This window comes from Platichthys flesus, chromosome 11 (assembly GCF_949316205.1).
Source record: "Platichthys flesus chromosome 11, fPlaFle2.1, whole genome shotgun sequence".
Classification (NCBI taxonomy): domain Eukaryota; kingdom Metazoa; phylum Chordata; class Actinopteri; order Pleuronectiformes; family Pleuronectidae; genus Platichthys; species Platichthys flesus.
The window spans coordinates 21,143,298-21,158,549 of record NC_084955.1 but is presented as its reverse complement, the minus strand read 5'-3'; the positions used below and the strand labels follow the sequence as shown (position 1 = coordinate 21,158,549).

At 40.3% G+C, this 15,252-nt stretch overlaps 1 protein-coding gene across 2 annotated transcripts in view; it reads left to right on the top strand.

The window, feature by feature from the left end:
• Positions 1-14,613, top strand: part of LOC133965354 (mannosyl-oligosaccharide 1,2-alpha-mannosidase IA) — a 161,449-nt gene extending 146,836 nt beyond the window's left edge. Inside the window, exons 6-12 of one of the 2 annotated variants that reach the window (XM_062399849.1) lie at positions 4,639-4,765; positions 4,899-4,992; positions 6,217-6,332; positions 8,246-8,465; positions 10,636-10,808; positions 12,683-12,798; positions 13,756-14,613. In XM_062399849.1, the coding sequence (XP_062255833.1) occupies positions 4,639-4,765; positions 4,899-4,992; positions 6,217-6,332; positions 8,246-8,465; positions 10,636-10,808; positions 12,683-12,798; positions 13,756-13,897 (988 nt within the window). In that variant the 3' untranslated portion in view covers positions 13,898-14,613. The remainder of the gene's footprint in view (positions 1-4,638; positions 4,766-4,898; positions 4,993-6,216; positions 6,333-8,245; positions 8,466-10,635; positions 10,809-12,682; positions 12,799-13,755) is intronic. The other variant, XM_062399850.1, reaches the window with a different exon arrangement.
• Positions 14,614-15,252: the final 639 nt, after the last annotated feature.

Below are 15,252 nucleotides of genomic sequence, written 5' to 3'. Positions count from 1 at the left end.
AACACTTTGGAGGATCATATCAATAATATATGCATGTTTTAAATGAGTTGTGTTCATTTTTTAATCTGTTCCAAACCATTTACTTTTTAATCGAAAAATCTGTATTGACAAAATATTGTTAATGCCAGTCATGCCACGCAACTGAGAGCGGTTTTAAATTTGCACAGCGATTTGCCAGTGAATTTCAAGTTCTTTATTTAGAATTTGCTTTAACCCTCATTAAGGCTGAGAGTGGATAAACACGCTTATTGTTTTTTGATTCAACAGTGATTCAAGAGCGACTGATATCAGGGTTGAAAAAGATTACAGGAGAAGTATCTGACAACTGGTGATCTGCGTCAGTGACTGTGACAGACAAATTATCATCGCTAGCCTGCGTTCACATAAACTGATGTAATGTCTGTTTTGGCTTCATCGATACGCAGCAGGACGCATGAAGCTGTGACGGAGGAAGTAACATTTCACTTCATTAAAAAATCAAATAATTACACAAAATCTACAGCATTACATTTTTCTACTTCACTTCAAGTAGTTAGGTACTTTTTTTAGATAAACTGTAATTGTTAACAGTTAAAGTACTTGTTTAGGACGTTTTCATCTCTTTTTTTTAAAGAGATGCCTGCTCTGATTTTATCTGTTGACCAACTCCCCTATAATTAATGATTACTTTGCAACAGAATACACTGTACAAACTTTGTGGACAAGAAAGTACAGATATTTGCTGAAGTACCTGTCAAATAGTAAAGTTACATGAAAAATGTAGTTCAGTTATTTAATGTGATGTAAATGCACTTTGTTACATTCCACCACCGGTATAAAGAAAAGAAAGAGTAGAAAGTTTGATAAAGTATCATCTGAGACAAAGACAAACTCTTGCACCCGTGTTTGATTGTTGGACTTTATTTACTTTCTTCTAATAAATCACTCAGGAAACCTGCATCTTCCTCTCACTCCCTAATCTTATAAGCTACTTCCTGGCACCACTGTCGTCCACCTGCTACCAATTAACCCACCCGGAAAAGTGGACAGCTGCCGGCAGATTTAATTACCTTATTCTACAGTTAATTCCTGCTACAGCACCGACATGGGTCTGTGGTACAGATGGGCAGGAGGAACCATGCTGCCCCACAGTGGGGTCACGTAGAGTGTGTGGAGTGACACAAACAAGCCTCATCTGCTCTACACAGACACACACACACACACACGTCACTTTAGAGAAGATTGTAATTATGCCACGGCAGCAGAAAAAAAGCAGTCGGTGAACACTGTGCCCACAGGGGAGTAAAGTTCTGCTGCACAGCCCGTGGCTCTGACAAAGTCTTTTCTCACAAGGCAAAAGTGATGAACGGTTGATACGAGTATTTTCCTGTGTGCCATTTGTTATTGTGTGCAGGTTTTACTCGCGACAACCTGCCATAGGTCGACAGATTTAATTTAACTGCCTGGTTCTGGTTGCACAATGCATCAGAAGATGACGTTCAGGTGAAAGGTCAGATGTTACTGCACCAGGGGGCCGTGTTCATCAAGCCTCGTGCAACAAGGACTGGTCTTAGGGACCAAACCACAAGAAAAATCATTAGATTCATGACGTTATGTTACGTTGAGATGGAAGTTTATCACAAAGCATCTCAGCCGTTCACAGAGCTTCTGAGGAGAAAACCTTTCTGAGGAAGATTTTTAAGATGCTTAAGAGTTTCTTAAAAAGAAGAGATAATGGAAAATCACGTTATTTGAAAAATAAACGTTTCAAGTGTTTTTAAGTAAGTGATGCAACAAGAATACTTGCATGCCAACCGACCCTGCTATAAACTGCCAAGCAATCACAGAAATATAAGATAGTTAAGCCATTTTCCTTCATTAAAATCCAAATACATTAAAAACTAAAATTACCAACATGTTAAATAAATTAAATTCCATATTTAATCTATTATAAATAAAGTACATATTAGTCTAAAGAATTATTGGTGGACGTTTTTAGCATTTTCAATAGAATGAGTTGATTAACTCATAATGAAAAATTATCATTAGTTGTAGCCCCACTAGAACACATCTTTTTCACAGTAGGTTTCCCTACAGCTGATCATTGTTCATAGAAGTAATACAGTATTTAATAACATTTGTTGAGAGATGAAATGTGTGTCATCCAAGAGTCAACGTCACAGATCATCAAATCCTTTAGCTCCTCTATTAAAATGCGCAAACACCAATTCCCCTCAACACATTAAGAGCGACGTGGGATATTGATTTTAGTTCATATTCATTTTCTGCACGTGATACTATTTCTGATGACTGTGGATGAGCATGAGTGTGTTTGTTAAATGGGCTGAAATGATTACTGAGCGAGCGCCAGTGTTGTTGCTTCCACGGCTGCAGTGATGTGGATACTTACCCCTGTGGACCCCCCCCCCCCCCCCCCCGCGCCACATACCTTCACTGTGATTCTCAGATTGATTCTTCTCAAAGGAGCAATCAGATGTGACTGCAGCCCGAGCTGCTAATGTTGAAGCCCCCCCCCAAAAACTTTTAATGGATGCCTTCACTGTGCTAAACTCTCCGATTCCCCTCCGCCTGCACAAACCCAAGCTCACCTCATCCTCTCCCTCCTCTTACAAATTTACTTCAATTCATTATTGGATGTCTGATCTTTCCCCAGCATCTATTAGAGTATATATGTGAAGTCATCGTAGTACATTCTGCCTCAACTAATCATGGCCGAGGATGAGTGCACCACACATTCCCTGAGAAAAATAGATTGTGAAAGCACCCACACTGACCTGAGGAAATCAACCTGGAGGGTGCACTTGATGTTTGTAGTTTCCAGGTAAAGTTCTGAGCCGTTGATATAACACGATTCACAGACCTTGGATGCACTGGTGTCAAGTTTCTAGCTAAGGTTAAAGAAATTCAAATCACATCAATCATTGCAGGCAGCAGTGAACTCATTAGGTGGGAGATGGACTCCAAGGTCATTTCAGAAAATGATGAGTTTAATTTTAACAGACACATTTGAACTAATCAGATCAAAACCTCTACACACACAACTTCATTACAAGTGTCCAATTTATTATCGAAGCTTTAATCCAATTAAAAAAAAGTACAAACACTTGCTTCACGGGGGGTGTTTTGTTTTGCATATTATCTCTGTTTGTGGAAAACGAATTTAACTACTGTGGATAAAACTGATCTATAATTAATCAACGAACCTTAAAAACACAATGTCTCTGTACTTTGTTTTTCTTATTATAACAACCTTGGCTCTACATCAGTATTCAATCGGCTGTTGAGTGAACTTCTTTTCAACCTCATTCGACTCGTGGAGCGTTTGATAGTGCGGCAACTTATTTTTCATTATCATTTAATCTGCCAATTATTTTCTTAATTAATTGTTTGAACTATAACTTTGTTTTTCTTTTTAAGTAGGACACAGCTCACACTAAACAGAGACAACTGATAACCTCAACATTTTGCTGTGGGGACAGAAAGACGATGTTATGCTATGGGCAAAGAAACATTGCCCTGTTTTTGGCATTTGAGCAATTTAGCACCATAAAGAATATGCTTGATTATATGTTAGCAGTTCTTACCAGTAGCAGAACATTTTTCTGTGATTTCTTAGCTCATTTTTTGGATGTGACATTATGTTTTCATGAGATCTGACGGAAAGGAAAGACATGCCATCTTGCTGGAAACCTTTTGAAAAAGATATTTGATATTAAATCACCTTTTACACAGAAAAGAAAGAAATCTATAGATGTATAGGCGCTGGTGTTTCTGTTTAGGTCCAGTTCTTAATGAGATTCATCTGCACGGACACATTAAATGTATATATATATATAATGTTTGACTGAAATGAAAAGATAATAGCTCAGTGTTTAAATCCATCCATATATTTTGTATAAATGTGCTCAATGTATTGTAGAGACCACTGGAGACAAAACAGGAGACGGTTATTGATTTCCATCAAAAAAACAGATAAAAAGTAAAACCCAAGTGTGTCTGCTGTGATGCATTAAGCAGAATGTGAGTTCAGAAGTTCATCAGGCCCTGAGTCGGTTACTTTCTCTAACTTTCTGGAGCTGCTGCATCTTCTGAATGTGGTGCAACCGAGGGAGAATAACTAAGAACACAGACAGTGGAAGAATTTAAAGAAGTATTGCTCTATTGTCAGGAGGATACAAGAAATGCTGCTGACGATAGAACGGGATCATGTGAAGCCGGCGAGGGCTGTAAAACTTTAAACTCACGAGAACTTCACGTCAAAACAGGATGAAAATCTGAGAACTCAGCTGCACTCAGACAAACACTTTAAGTCCATTGACGGTATTATTCACTGCTGCTTTCATTGTCCCACAATGCAATAGCCTTGCCGGAATCATGGGAAGATAAAGGCTCTGCATAGCTCGCAAAGGAAAATGTAAACACATTGGTCACAGTCTTCTGGCGTCTCAATAAACATTTCCTTTAATAACACATGAAAAGCATCAACTCAAATATTTTTATCACAACAAGCTGCATTTGAGAATCCAAGCCGAGCCCAAAACAGTGGGTCTATCTGCCAAACCCTGTTGTGTACCTGTGTTATGTTTCTATATGTGAAACCTGTGGTACTTAGTCTACCTCTGGATGTTGTCTCTGCTGTAGTGGAACCAGTTGGAGTTGGGGCTGGGCCTCAGCCGGGAGCAGCATCCTGGCTGAGTTCGGGACCCTTCACCTGGAATTCGTGCATCTGTCCGAGGTCTCCAACAATCCCATCTACACAGAGAAGGTTTGCATTCCCAGCTTTTCCTCCACTTTCACTCGTCTTGATGATGTCGGCAATCTGTTTTAACGGGAAACCTGCTAGACACGTTTTCAGCCTTGCTGCAGTGATATTCATTTGTACTGTGATGTCTCTGCAGGTAATGAACATCAGGAAACTTCTGAACAAGATTGAAAAACCTCACGGCCTGTATCCCAACTTCCTCAGTCCGGTCAGCGGCAACTGGGTCCAACGTAAGTGTTGTAATTACTGAACACTAGTACTAGTTTAACATGTCTGAAATTATATCAAAGTACATCTCTGTTAAAGAGACAGGTCTGTAATGAAGGATGAGGTCAGGGGCTCACATTATTTAAATAAAACATACATTGTACATGTGACTATAATGACACTCTGAGGTCATTCATGTCACCTACAGGTAAAACAGAAATAGTTTTTCTCCCCTGGGGTCAATTGTACCAAAGCTTGAGTTCACTCAGTGTCACTTCACATTTATACCTTCTCCTCGGCTTCCACACAACTGACACACCTTGATTCACCTCATGTACCAAAGCTCTTCTCCCTGCGCATCTGTGTCAACCATCCATTGCCTTTCATTTTTAATATCAGGCTCATAGCAATGCCTCATATGACTCCCTTTTCTCTGGGTTATTAAAATGACAATGAAATCAATTACCTCAGGAAATTGGATCTTTCAGATTTACCTGAAAGGAGGCAACAGAAAAAAAACTTGAGGGGAAAACACGACGCTTGTTCTGAAAAGGGTTTGTAATCTGGATGACTGCAGAGATACTTGTTTGTGAGTGAACTTGTAAAGAAGAGAAATTATATAAATTTATTTGCACAAAGGGAAAAATAATCTTTGGCCTCGGAGCTCTCCCTCATCTGTCTCTGTCAAGGACAAACACAGAAGCTCTGCACAGAATAACCTTACAGGGGAGTCAATAGAGCAAAGGTGTGCGTGAGCGTGAGTGGATGGATGAACACTCATCAACGCCTCCAGTGCAATTTCTTATTCATATTTATGAATTTGCATGTGTGCTTACCAGCGGACAGGAGGAAAAACAACAGCCACTCATTTCAATTTCCACTCACACGATCAAAGTGTGTTACATAAGTTACGTTTTAACAAGTGGTGACGACATCTAGACAATAAGCACGAAGCTGCATTTTTTAGATGTTTTATTCAGTTTTTACTACAGATGATTGTATACTTATTATCCTATTATTAAACTTTTTTTAATTGAGATTAATGTGTTATTGTGTGTTTATATGTGTAAAGGTTCCTTGAGGGTCTTGAAACTCATAAAATTGCAAATTTCCACATTGTGGGGAAAAATAAATTACTATTTAATTATAATAAATAAAATATATTATTGGTATTATTGTTATCATGTGATACCCTCACATAGGACTTTTGTGTAACCCCGCTGACTTATCTCTTTTTCCCTTCATAGATCATGTTTCCATCGGTGGCCTCGGGGACAGTTTCTACGAGTACCTGATCAAATCCTATCTGATGTCAGATAAGACCGATGATGGGGCAAAGACGATGTACTATGGAGCACTGGAGGTATGGAAATTATAACCCTACGTTGAAGGCATAGGACAACTCTGCATAACCCAGTTAGATAAAAGAAATCTAATCATAGTGCATGTGCATGAGCTTTTGATGAATAAGTATCCAAAGGGCTTTTATACACAATCACAACAGGACATTTTAGTTGACAAAATAGATGTAGGCTGATGAAAGGACACAACATCTGAAGCTATTTTCAGACATCGTATATATAACATTACCTGTTTGTTCCTCATGGTGTTACTCAGACATGATACTACCTCGGTGAAAAGAGCCACAATGCACGAGCGGTATTTTGGGCAAAAGAGGGAGAACCGAGTTAAAAAGTAAAAAACGTTTTGTGTGTCCTCGCACTGCAAACGGCTGCATCATAGATGAATTCAGTTATTTTTGCATTGAAAACCCATTTTTTGTTGTTGTTTGTGCACTTGTTCTGCTGCGGCCTGTACGTTAACCGAAGGTAGAGGCTCCTGGTACTGTGTAATGTGATTAGAGCTTTGATTAGAAGCCAACTGACTTTCATGTACTGTTATGTAAAACGTTAGTGCCCCCACTGTCCACAAAAGAGATCCGAACATGAACTCAGTGTACAGTATATGAGAGCATGAAAGTTAATCAGAAGTTGTCTGTTTTCCTCTTTAATGGAGTTGATGTCGGAGTAAAACTCAGTCCCTCCGGCTACAATTACAATATTGCAGACAATAATTTAAGATTGCCATTGAGATTTCCTCAGTTCTCGTCAGACGGTCAAGCCAGAGGCAGATCTATTAATTACAGACTCCCCTTCTCCCCTGTGACTTGGTATTTAAATGGTTCGGGACCCCCCCATGCTATCAGATTAAGTTATATTCTGTATGTTTGTACAGAGATCTAAGGTGAAGGCTCAGCACAACTCATTATCTGTGGCGTTCAAACAAAAGTAGATTACTAATTAAAACACGGTGTTGGGAGAGAGAACATTTTTCCAGTTATACTGCAGAACAATTACTGCAAACAACAGCTAATTAGCAGGAGAGTCACCAGGCAGCCCTCAAGAAAAAGGATTTTTTCTGAGAACATGTTGTTTATCTGCTTTCACATTATACACATTACTTTGTTTTGTCAGCTATTTTTCCAGGTTGCATCTTTATCAACCCTTAATTGCTTCAAATGCTATTCTTACAGTATGTGGCAGTGATAGAAGAGAGGTCAACTGTCATATCCATGATTCTACTTGGATTTAAAATATATCCCACTATTCTTATATGCAGTAAAAAATGTGTTATTATGTCTAGAGCTGTTAAAAAAAGAGAGTAAACGAATGAAATGACCTGAAATGTGGGATTTGACACTTTATTTTCAGCACTTAGAGGTGTGATGCTGCAGAATCAGACCAGCATTCAAATGCAAAATGAGCAGTAAACCAAACTGAATGGGCGAGAAGCACTTGAGAGAAAGACAGAGACTGTAAAAGAGAGAAGAGGCTGAGTCATTCAGAAATTATCTCAAGAGACGTCTTTCTGTCTTGTGAAACGTTAAACATTGAGAACAAACAGAGAGGAAAACTCTAAATTTGAAGATTACAACAAAGAAATCTCCCTTTCCTCTCTTCTTCCACCAGTTATTATTGAAGAAGATGTTTTTCTGACTTTGTACTTCCTTACCTCCGTCCTAGAGAATCTGGGAAACGCTACTTCAGCAAAACAAATTCTACCTGGGGCAAAAGGAGCCTCCTAAAGATTTCAAAATAAACTTTAGTTTTACATAAATCATTTCAATCATTGTCTACAGGGCATACTGAAAGAAAAAATTAATTAGCCACGGTTCTTCACTGTTTCCTTCGATGAAATGTAAAAGGGGTCACAATAAAGTGTCTCAAGCTACGTCGGTAATCATCGAATTATTCCTGTGTGTGTGTGACGCTGCAGGCGATTGAAGCTAACCTGGTGCAGAAGTCAACCGGGGGCCTCACCTACATGGCCGAGTGGAGGGGTGGGATCCTGGATCACAAGATGGGCCACCTGGCCTGCTTCTCCGGGGGAATGATCGGCATCGGGGCAGATGATGGAGCTCCGGACAAGAGGCAACACTACCTGGACCTGGCTGCAGAGATCACGCACACGTGCCATGAGAGCTACACACGCTCAGGTGAGTGGAGACGTCAGGGAGGTTGAAGAGTGTGAGGAGACTTCTCAAGAGGATCAACAGAGCTTCAGTTCTGGAGGTTCACAGTCAAATATCAAACCAAAAGATCAATTGACACATGGAGACGGTCCAGCTCAGTATTCACATGATGATGTTTTACAATTGATTACTACTGTCAGCATCAAGCTTCAGGAAAAGTCCATGGTTCACGTCAATAGGATTCATCATCCAGGAACTGTGCATGTCAGATCTTGTGTCAGTGTGTCCTGTAGCTGTTGTAGTCGTCATTTCAACAGGAAGTTCATATTATATTCTGTTTTCAGCCCTGTCCATGTGCTTGTTGATTTGTTTATTTGTCAGCAAGATTATCCAAAAGCTATTCGACAGATTACAATGGAAATTAGTGGAAGCATGAAATTTGAGTCAGAGAAGAAGTCATTCAATGTTGGTGTGGATCCTGATCAAGGGTCGGATCAGGAATTTATTTATCTTTATTTAACATCAAGACGTTGTCCTTGATTTCTTAGAGAACAATTCATGGATCTTAATGAAAATAATCATTAAGGGGACTGTTGGTCGGGCACTTGGACGGTTGTCCTCGGTGGAGTTATGTGCTCTGGGTGCCATTTCAATTTTCTGTATTTAAATCTAATACAAAAAGTCTAGGAGAGCAGCAAATTCTAATTTAATAAGCGCCTGAGGCCCTTTTTGTTCTTCACCTCAACGCAGAGACAACCTGATATGTTGTCTAATAACCAGGCCTAATAAGCAGCGCCGAAGAATTAGACTTTGATTCTCTAACGTCTCACAACTGTAAGTGTGTTAAATAATTGGAGGTTCTTGTAATTTAGGAGTAAGAAAGAAACGGGAGATTGAAGATTGAAGAAAGAGGTCTGTGATAAAAATGTATTCCACAGGAAAATTTATTGTGACTCCATCCAATAAACGAGGGACAGTATAAGACCGTGTTTCACTCCCAGACCAAAGATATATCCAGGAGAAAAATGATGGTGAAGAAGGGGGGAAATATATGAGTAAACCTTCCCCCCAATTCTGTCTGTTCCTTCTCAGTATCGTCTCGCACAGACAGACCTGTTTGCAGCTCACTGAGGTCATTATCTGGAAATAAGTGTTTTAACCTTGCAGCAGCCAATTAACATTTTCAAATAAACCATCCCAGTCGTGGGAGGCTTTGGCCTTGGTGGCGTGACTTTAGATGTGTTTGTACCGGAATCAGTCTTCACGACCTTGACCAGTTACTCATTGTTTGAAAGCTGCAAGTCCCCTGATTCCATCTGTGCAAAGCCTTTTAGTGACACTGCAGCAACTGTTCACACAGAGGTGGTTCAGAGTTGTGTTACCTTTCAAATGAAACAGAGTTATGACTGATATCAATGATGAACCGGGACTATTGTATTTTTGGTGTGTTATTATGGCTTGTGCACAAAGATGGGGGGTGTCTTTTATCTGTTAGAGTTTCTCTCACACTCTGTTTCACTTCCTTGAAGAAGAAGCCAAAAACAGTTAAACATCGAGGAAGTTTTGATTTCCAGTAAAAGCAAAAATAGGTTTGAGGACAGGATCACATTTCACCTATAATAACTTCACATAAAGACAAAATCAAGGGCTGTGCAAAGCAATAGAATATAAATAATTTAGAGATTTAAAGAACAAATGAGTCTGAAGGAGAAATTGAAAGACCCCCCCTTTGTGTTTCAGTGGTAATTAAGAGAGGTACCAGAGAACATCAGGCCTGTATGGTGCTGGAAAATATGAATAAATTGATAACGATTAATAATAATAATGATGATGTTTCTAAATTTAAGATGCCGATGTGCTGAGGCTCCTGTCCTGACCCTGACAAGAATAGTTAACTTTGTACTGTGTCATGAAGAGGATCTCTTTGTCATGTAGCCCTGAATTGCTGTTGAAATATAATAGAAGCAGAAGAAAGAGAGAATATGAAAATGAAAAGCCTGAAGACCGCCTGGACAGCTGAGGAGGTCTTAATTGTTAAACTAGGAAACGGCTTCTGAACACTGACGTTACGTTGCCTCCGCTCTGAAGGTTCTCAGATCTGTGGAGTAAGTGCAGACGTCTGTTTGCTGACACAGATTGATGGTTTGTTCTCCTCTTCTCTTCCTCTTCTATTCCTCCTCCTGTGATCTGTCAGCCACCAAACTGGGACCCGAGGCGTTCAGATTCGACGCCGGAGCTGAAGCCACGGCAACGAGGCTGAGTGACAGATATTACATCCTACGACCTGAAGTCATCGAGAGCTACATGTACATGTGGAGACTCACTCACGACCCCAAGTACAGAGACTGGGGATGGGAGGCTGTGGAGGTAAGATACAGATCAAGGGATTCAAACTTCCCCTTTTTGGCTTTAATATTAGAAGAACTTATTATGGGAGAAGGCACATTTCCCCTTTTTTGTAAACACTTACTCGAACAAACTGGTTATAAAAAAGTTTCCCTAAGATACTTATAGTACATTGCTATTCTAGTAGGTATATAACTTTCTTTTCATGAAGTAGTCACAGACGAAGATGCAGGGACAGCAAGAGACGTCATGTCCTGTCCCCTTCATTCTCACAGGAGCCAAGTATAAAATCAACCGTTGCCGTTGCAATGACTTTTTAATTTAGGACGATTTCTTGCCTAAAAGGAAATTAAGTCACTTTTATTCATAAAGTCTAAATGACACATTTTCCTCAGGGAGCATCACAACATGTTCACTGTACAACGTCCTCTGTCAAACTGTATGAAGGAAAAAATACAGCACCAAGAAACAAGTAAAGTTGCATTATGGGTATATCAATATGAGTAGCATGGTTTAAGAATGTGACATAATTTTGATAAGAAGTAATTTTTATGTTATATTTAAGTGGCTGTATATTTCTGTACCATATAATTCTGAGTAAGAAGTGACTCAGAGTTTATAAATTGCTCTTGCCTTCCGAGTCGTGCTCCTTTAACACCCCCAATTACCCTCAACCAGCTTCCTTGATATTTCCTGGTGCTATACATTAGCTTCTGGATAAAGCCTCCTCTTCATCAGGAGGTGAAGGTGACGCAGGGAGCACAGTTAATAACGTGGCAGCAGACAGGACTCCAGCTGCAGTACACTGTAGAGGACTGCCATGATAGATTTAGCATTAATTCAGTGGAGGCAATTGACAGGCCTCTAATTATCTGGCACAAAGGTTGAGAGTGGTCACAACTCTCCTCTCCATGCACATCGGGCATTAACACGTCAGGGTCTTTGTTAATTAGCACGTATAAGCCCGCCCTTTGTAGCAGGCTAATAACGTGCTAATCTGCTTGGCTAGCTCAGACTCTCCCCATTAGCTTTACTCAGCTTTAGCATAGCTCGAGCTTCCATTGTGTCGCCAGCTGAGGGCTGGATGTGCTCCATCGTCTCCTTTAGTGGACATGAACACACTGCTGCTGAGGATAGGCTTTTAGATGATCATGTTTTTGTATCATGATATGAGAGGAATGTCTCACCAAGGCATTCGGCTCTGTTACAGTACAGAAACGATGAGGCCACTCTCTGAAGGGGGATTTAATATGAACAAAAAAAATACTAATTTACTCAATTCCAACACTTTTTACACATCTGCAGGAAGTGGGCCTCGACATTGACAAGAATAAATACTGGTTTTACATCCATTCACACTGGATTCAGAGTGATTGAATTAAAAGTGCTACATATCTCCTTAATCACAAATCTCTCTCATATGCAACAGAAATTTCAAATCACCAAAACATAAATTTAAAAAAAAATGCCTTCCAAAAAGAGCTTGGTAGCAGATCTGAGCGCAGCTTTATCATTCAGCTCCTCCTCACTCTGCTCTCTCTCTCTCTCGCTCTCTCTATCTCGCCTGCATCAACACACTAAACACACTCACATCCACATCGGACACTTCTGCAACATGATTGGGTCTTTGCAAACACCCGTCAAGTGAAGTGGTCGCTGGACACATTGATGCCAGGTGTGCACAGACCAACGTGACCCTCATTGAATATTCATGGACAAACAAATTGTTTTTTTCAATTTGAACACTTTTCACAGCGAACACCTGCTAGACGTGGACTTGAACATGTCCAGAAATCAAATTGAAAAATATTTTTGAAGATGTTTGTGCACATTTAAACTCTCCCTCTCCCTCCCTCCCTCCCTCTCTCCCTCTCTCTCTCCCTGTCACCTGTCAGGCCCTGGAGGAGCACTGCAGAGTGGAGTCTGGCTTCTCCGGCATCCGAGACGTCTACACCGCGACAGTCAGCCACGACAACATGCAGCAGAGCTTCTTCCTCTCAGAGACACTCAAGTACGTCCTCTTCCCCCGCCCCCCAAGTCGCCCTCCATAGCAGACTGTAGCAAACATCATTTTACATTCTGCTTTCAGAAACAATCACAGATACATAGAGTTATACAGCCTCAAAAACTGAACGCTTAGGATTTGTCATTAGAGGTGATTTCCTCTTTTTTTCACAAGAAACATGGAAGATGAAGAGATGGTGTTCAGTTTTTTTTTGTTTCCCCTCGTTCTGGGGTCATTAAGCAACACAGCCGTTCAGGAAGCTGCATCACATGAGCTGGAAGACGGGAGAACCTTGAGCACCAGACTGTTCTGCTGCTCTTAATGTGCATCCACTTAAAAACTTCAGTGGTTAATCGTTACATAAAAACTTTGCTGGTGAATAATTTAGTTGTTCTAGATGGAGGAATTGTTGCGTGATACTTTTTTATAATTCGCCCAATGTTGAGAAACGATTCTTGTTCAGTGGCTCGTGTGCAGATACAGAAACGAGCTGTGAGAAGAAAGAATAAGACAACCTTTCCTTCAGATCAGTCCTTGAAGAAAATGTTTATTTGTTGAAGAATGACAGATTCTGTTGGGAACAAAGTCAGCACCAGGTTTGAGACAGAAGATTCTGCTCAACTGTTAATATGTCAATAAATACACAACAGGCACACAATGTTATTCAGATTAGTGAATAGGTTCCTAATTCCTCAAGTCCTTCTGAAAATAAAAGTCCAGTGACAGATTATGTTAATCATTCTTCACACTGGCCTTCACACGAAGGCTGAAGGGATTATAATGTTAATGATGGAGATACAACATCGTCCTTGTTTAGGGCAGAAATCTATTAAAATCCTTATTTAAAGCTGATTTTCAAAAGTGCAACTCGATACAAATCCACAGGAAGTGAATCTTTTTCTATATCATATAAAGAGCTTTGATTTTGATGAAGCTAACTGGAAGCTGTTCATGTCCCTGCAGGTATCTCTACCTCCTCTTCTCCGACGATGACCTCCTCCCGCTGGAGGACTGGGTCTTCAACACAGAAGCCCACCCGCTGCCCATCATCCACAAGAGCTGCCTGCAGGAGGAGGCCACACAGGAGAAGACGGTTTCCAACTGAGACTGAACACAAGCGGTTACTGATACACATGTTCACACACACACAGAGTCACACACACACACACACACTCACACAAACACCAAGTCAAAGCAGGTTCAGAGTATTTCAGGAGCGTGTCATGGACTCTTCAATTCCTTTCCAGTGAAGGATGTTGTCGTTTTACGCTGTGATTGTATATCCTTTCGCCGGGGTGACTTCCTGCTGGCACTTCTTTTTTGTGGACAATCAAGACAAACATGACTTTCATGAAAAGAGCACCTTTTTCTTTCCTTCTTTCCTCTGTGAGGAAACCAGTATAACTTGCAGACCCAGCTGTATGGGAGGAGGGGTTGAACCATGGGCCATATTGTTAGAAAGAGAGAGAAACGTATTTAGAAAACCACTTTGAGTTTTGCTCTTTGATTTCGAACGATGAACGATTCTCCTCAGATCTCTGACCAAAGGTTTCTTTGCATTCCCTTCCCATCTTTTTCCAGCTAACGTGTTCTTGGTGAGATTTGACGGAACAAGGGGTTGAGATCTAATGATTATTAATTAATGTACAGACAACTATGAAATGTGATTCTGGAACCCACCTCCAAACTAATGTTGATGTCAAGTTTCCTACTGAAACAAGCTTGAATGATGTTTTTTAACGAGAGGAAAGTGGCTGTGTCTTATGCATCCAGGGACCATATTTTACCAGAGGACGTCGGCGGGTGTTTTGGGGGGGGGGGGGGGGGGGCACTGATTGAGCGGGACAGCGCTGTCTCTGTCCTCTCAGTCTTTCCAGTCAGAGACACAAATGGAGATCTGTCAGTTCTGTGACTGTGATACAAGCTCAATGGGGAAAAGATTGAATTTACCAGTTTGCTCCTAATGGGTTTCCCTGTTTCTATTGTAGTTTTTTCTGCCTTTACATGTGAATCCATACAGCTGCCGATGCTGATGTGAAGGCTGTCAGGCTGCAGAGACCAGTTTTCATTTTCTCCACTGTTCTTTTCATCACAGCTACCGAGCGAATGTGCTGTACATACAGATGGAGTGAGAGAGGCCCCTGTACGAACTTGTCTTGACTTTACTTTGTGATCCTTTTCTTGTTTTCTCTAAACTTCAGTGGTTATTTTTTCTGGGTTCTCTTTTGATTTGCTTCCCTCAGGTGTTTCATTACAAAAAAAAGGAAAAAAAAAAACGTTTTAAATAAGTTTTGATTTTAAGTCTAGTTATATGCTGATATTAATTATTGTTATGACTTATTCTTACTGTTTGATTTAACTTTCATTGTTGAATATTTTCAAATACTGATAAAAAAAATAACTGTGCAACTTTGTACATTTAAAACAATCACGGTGGTTCTGTCTCTTTTTTTATTGACT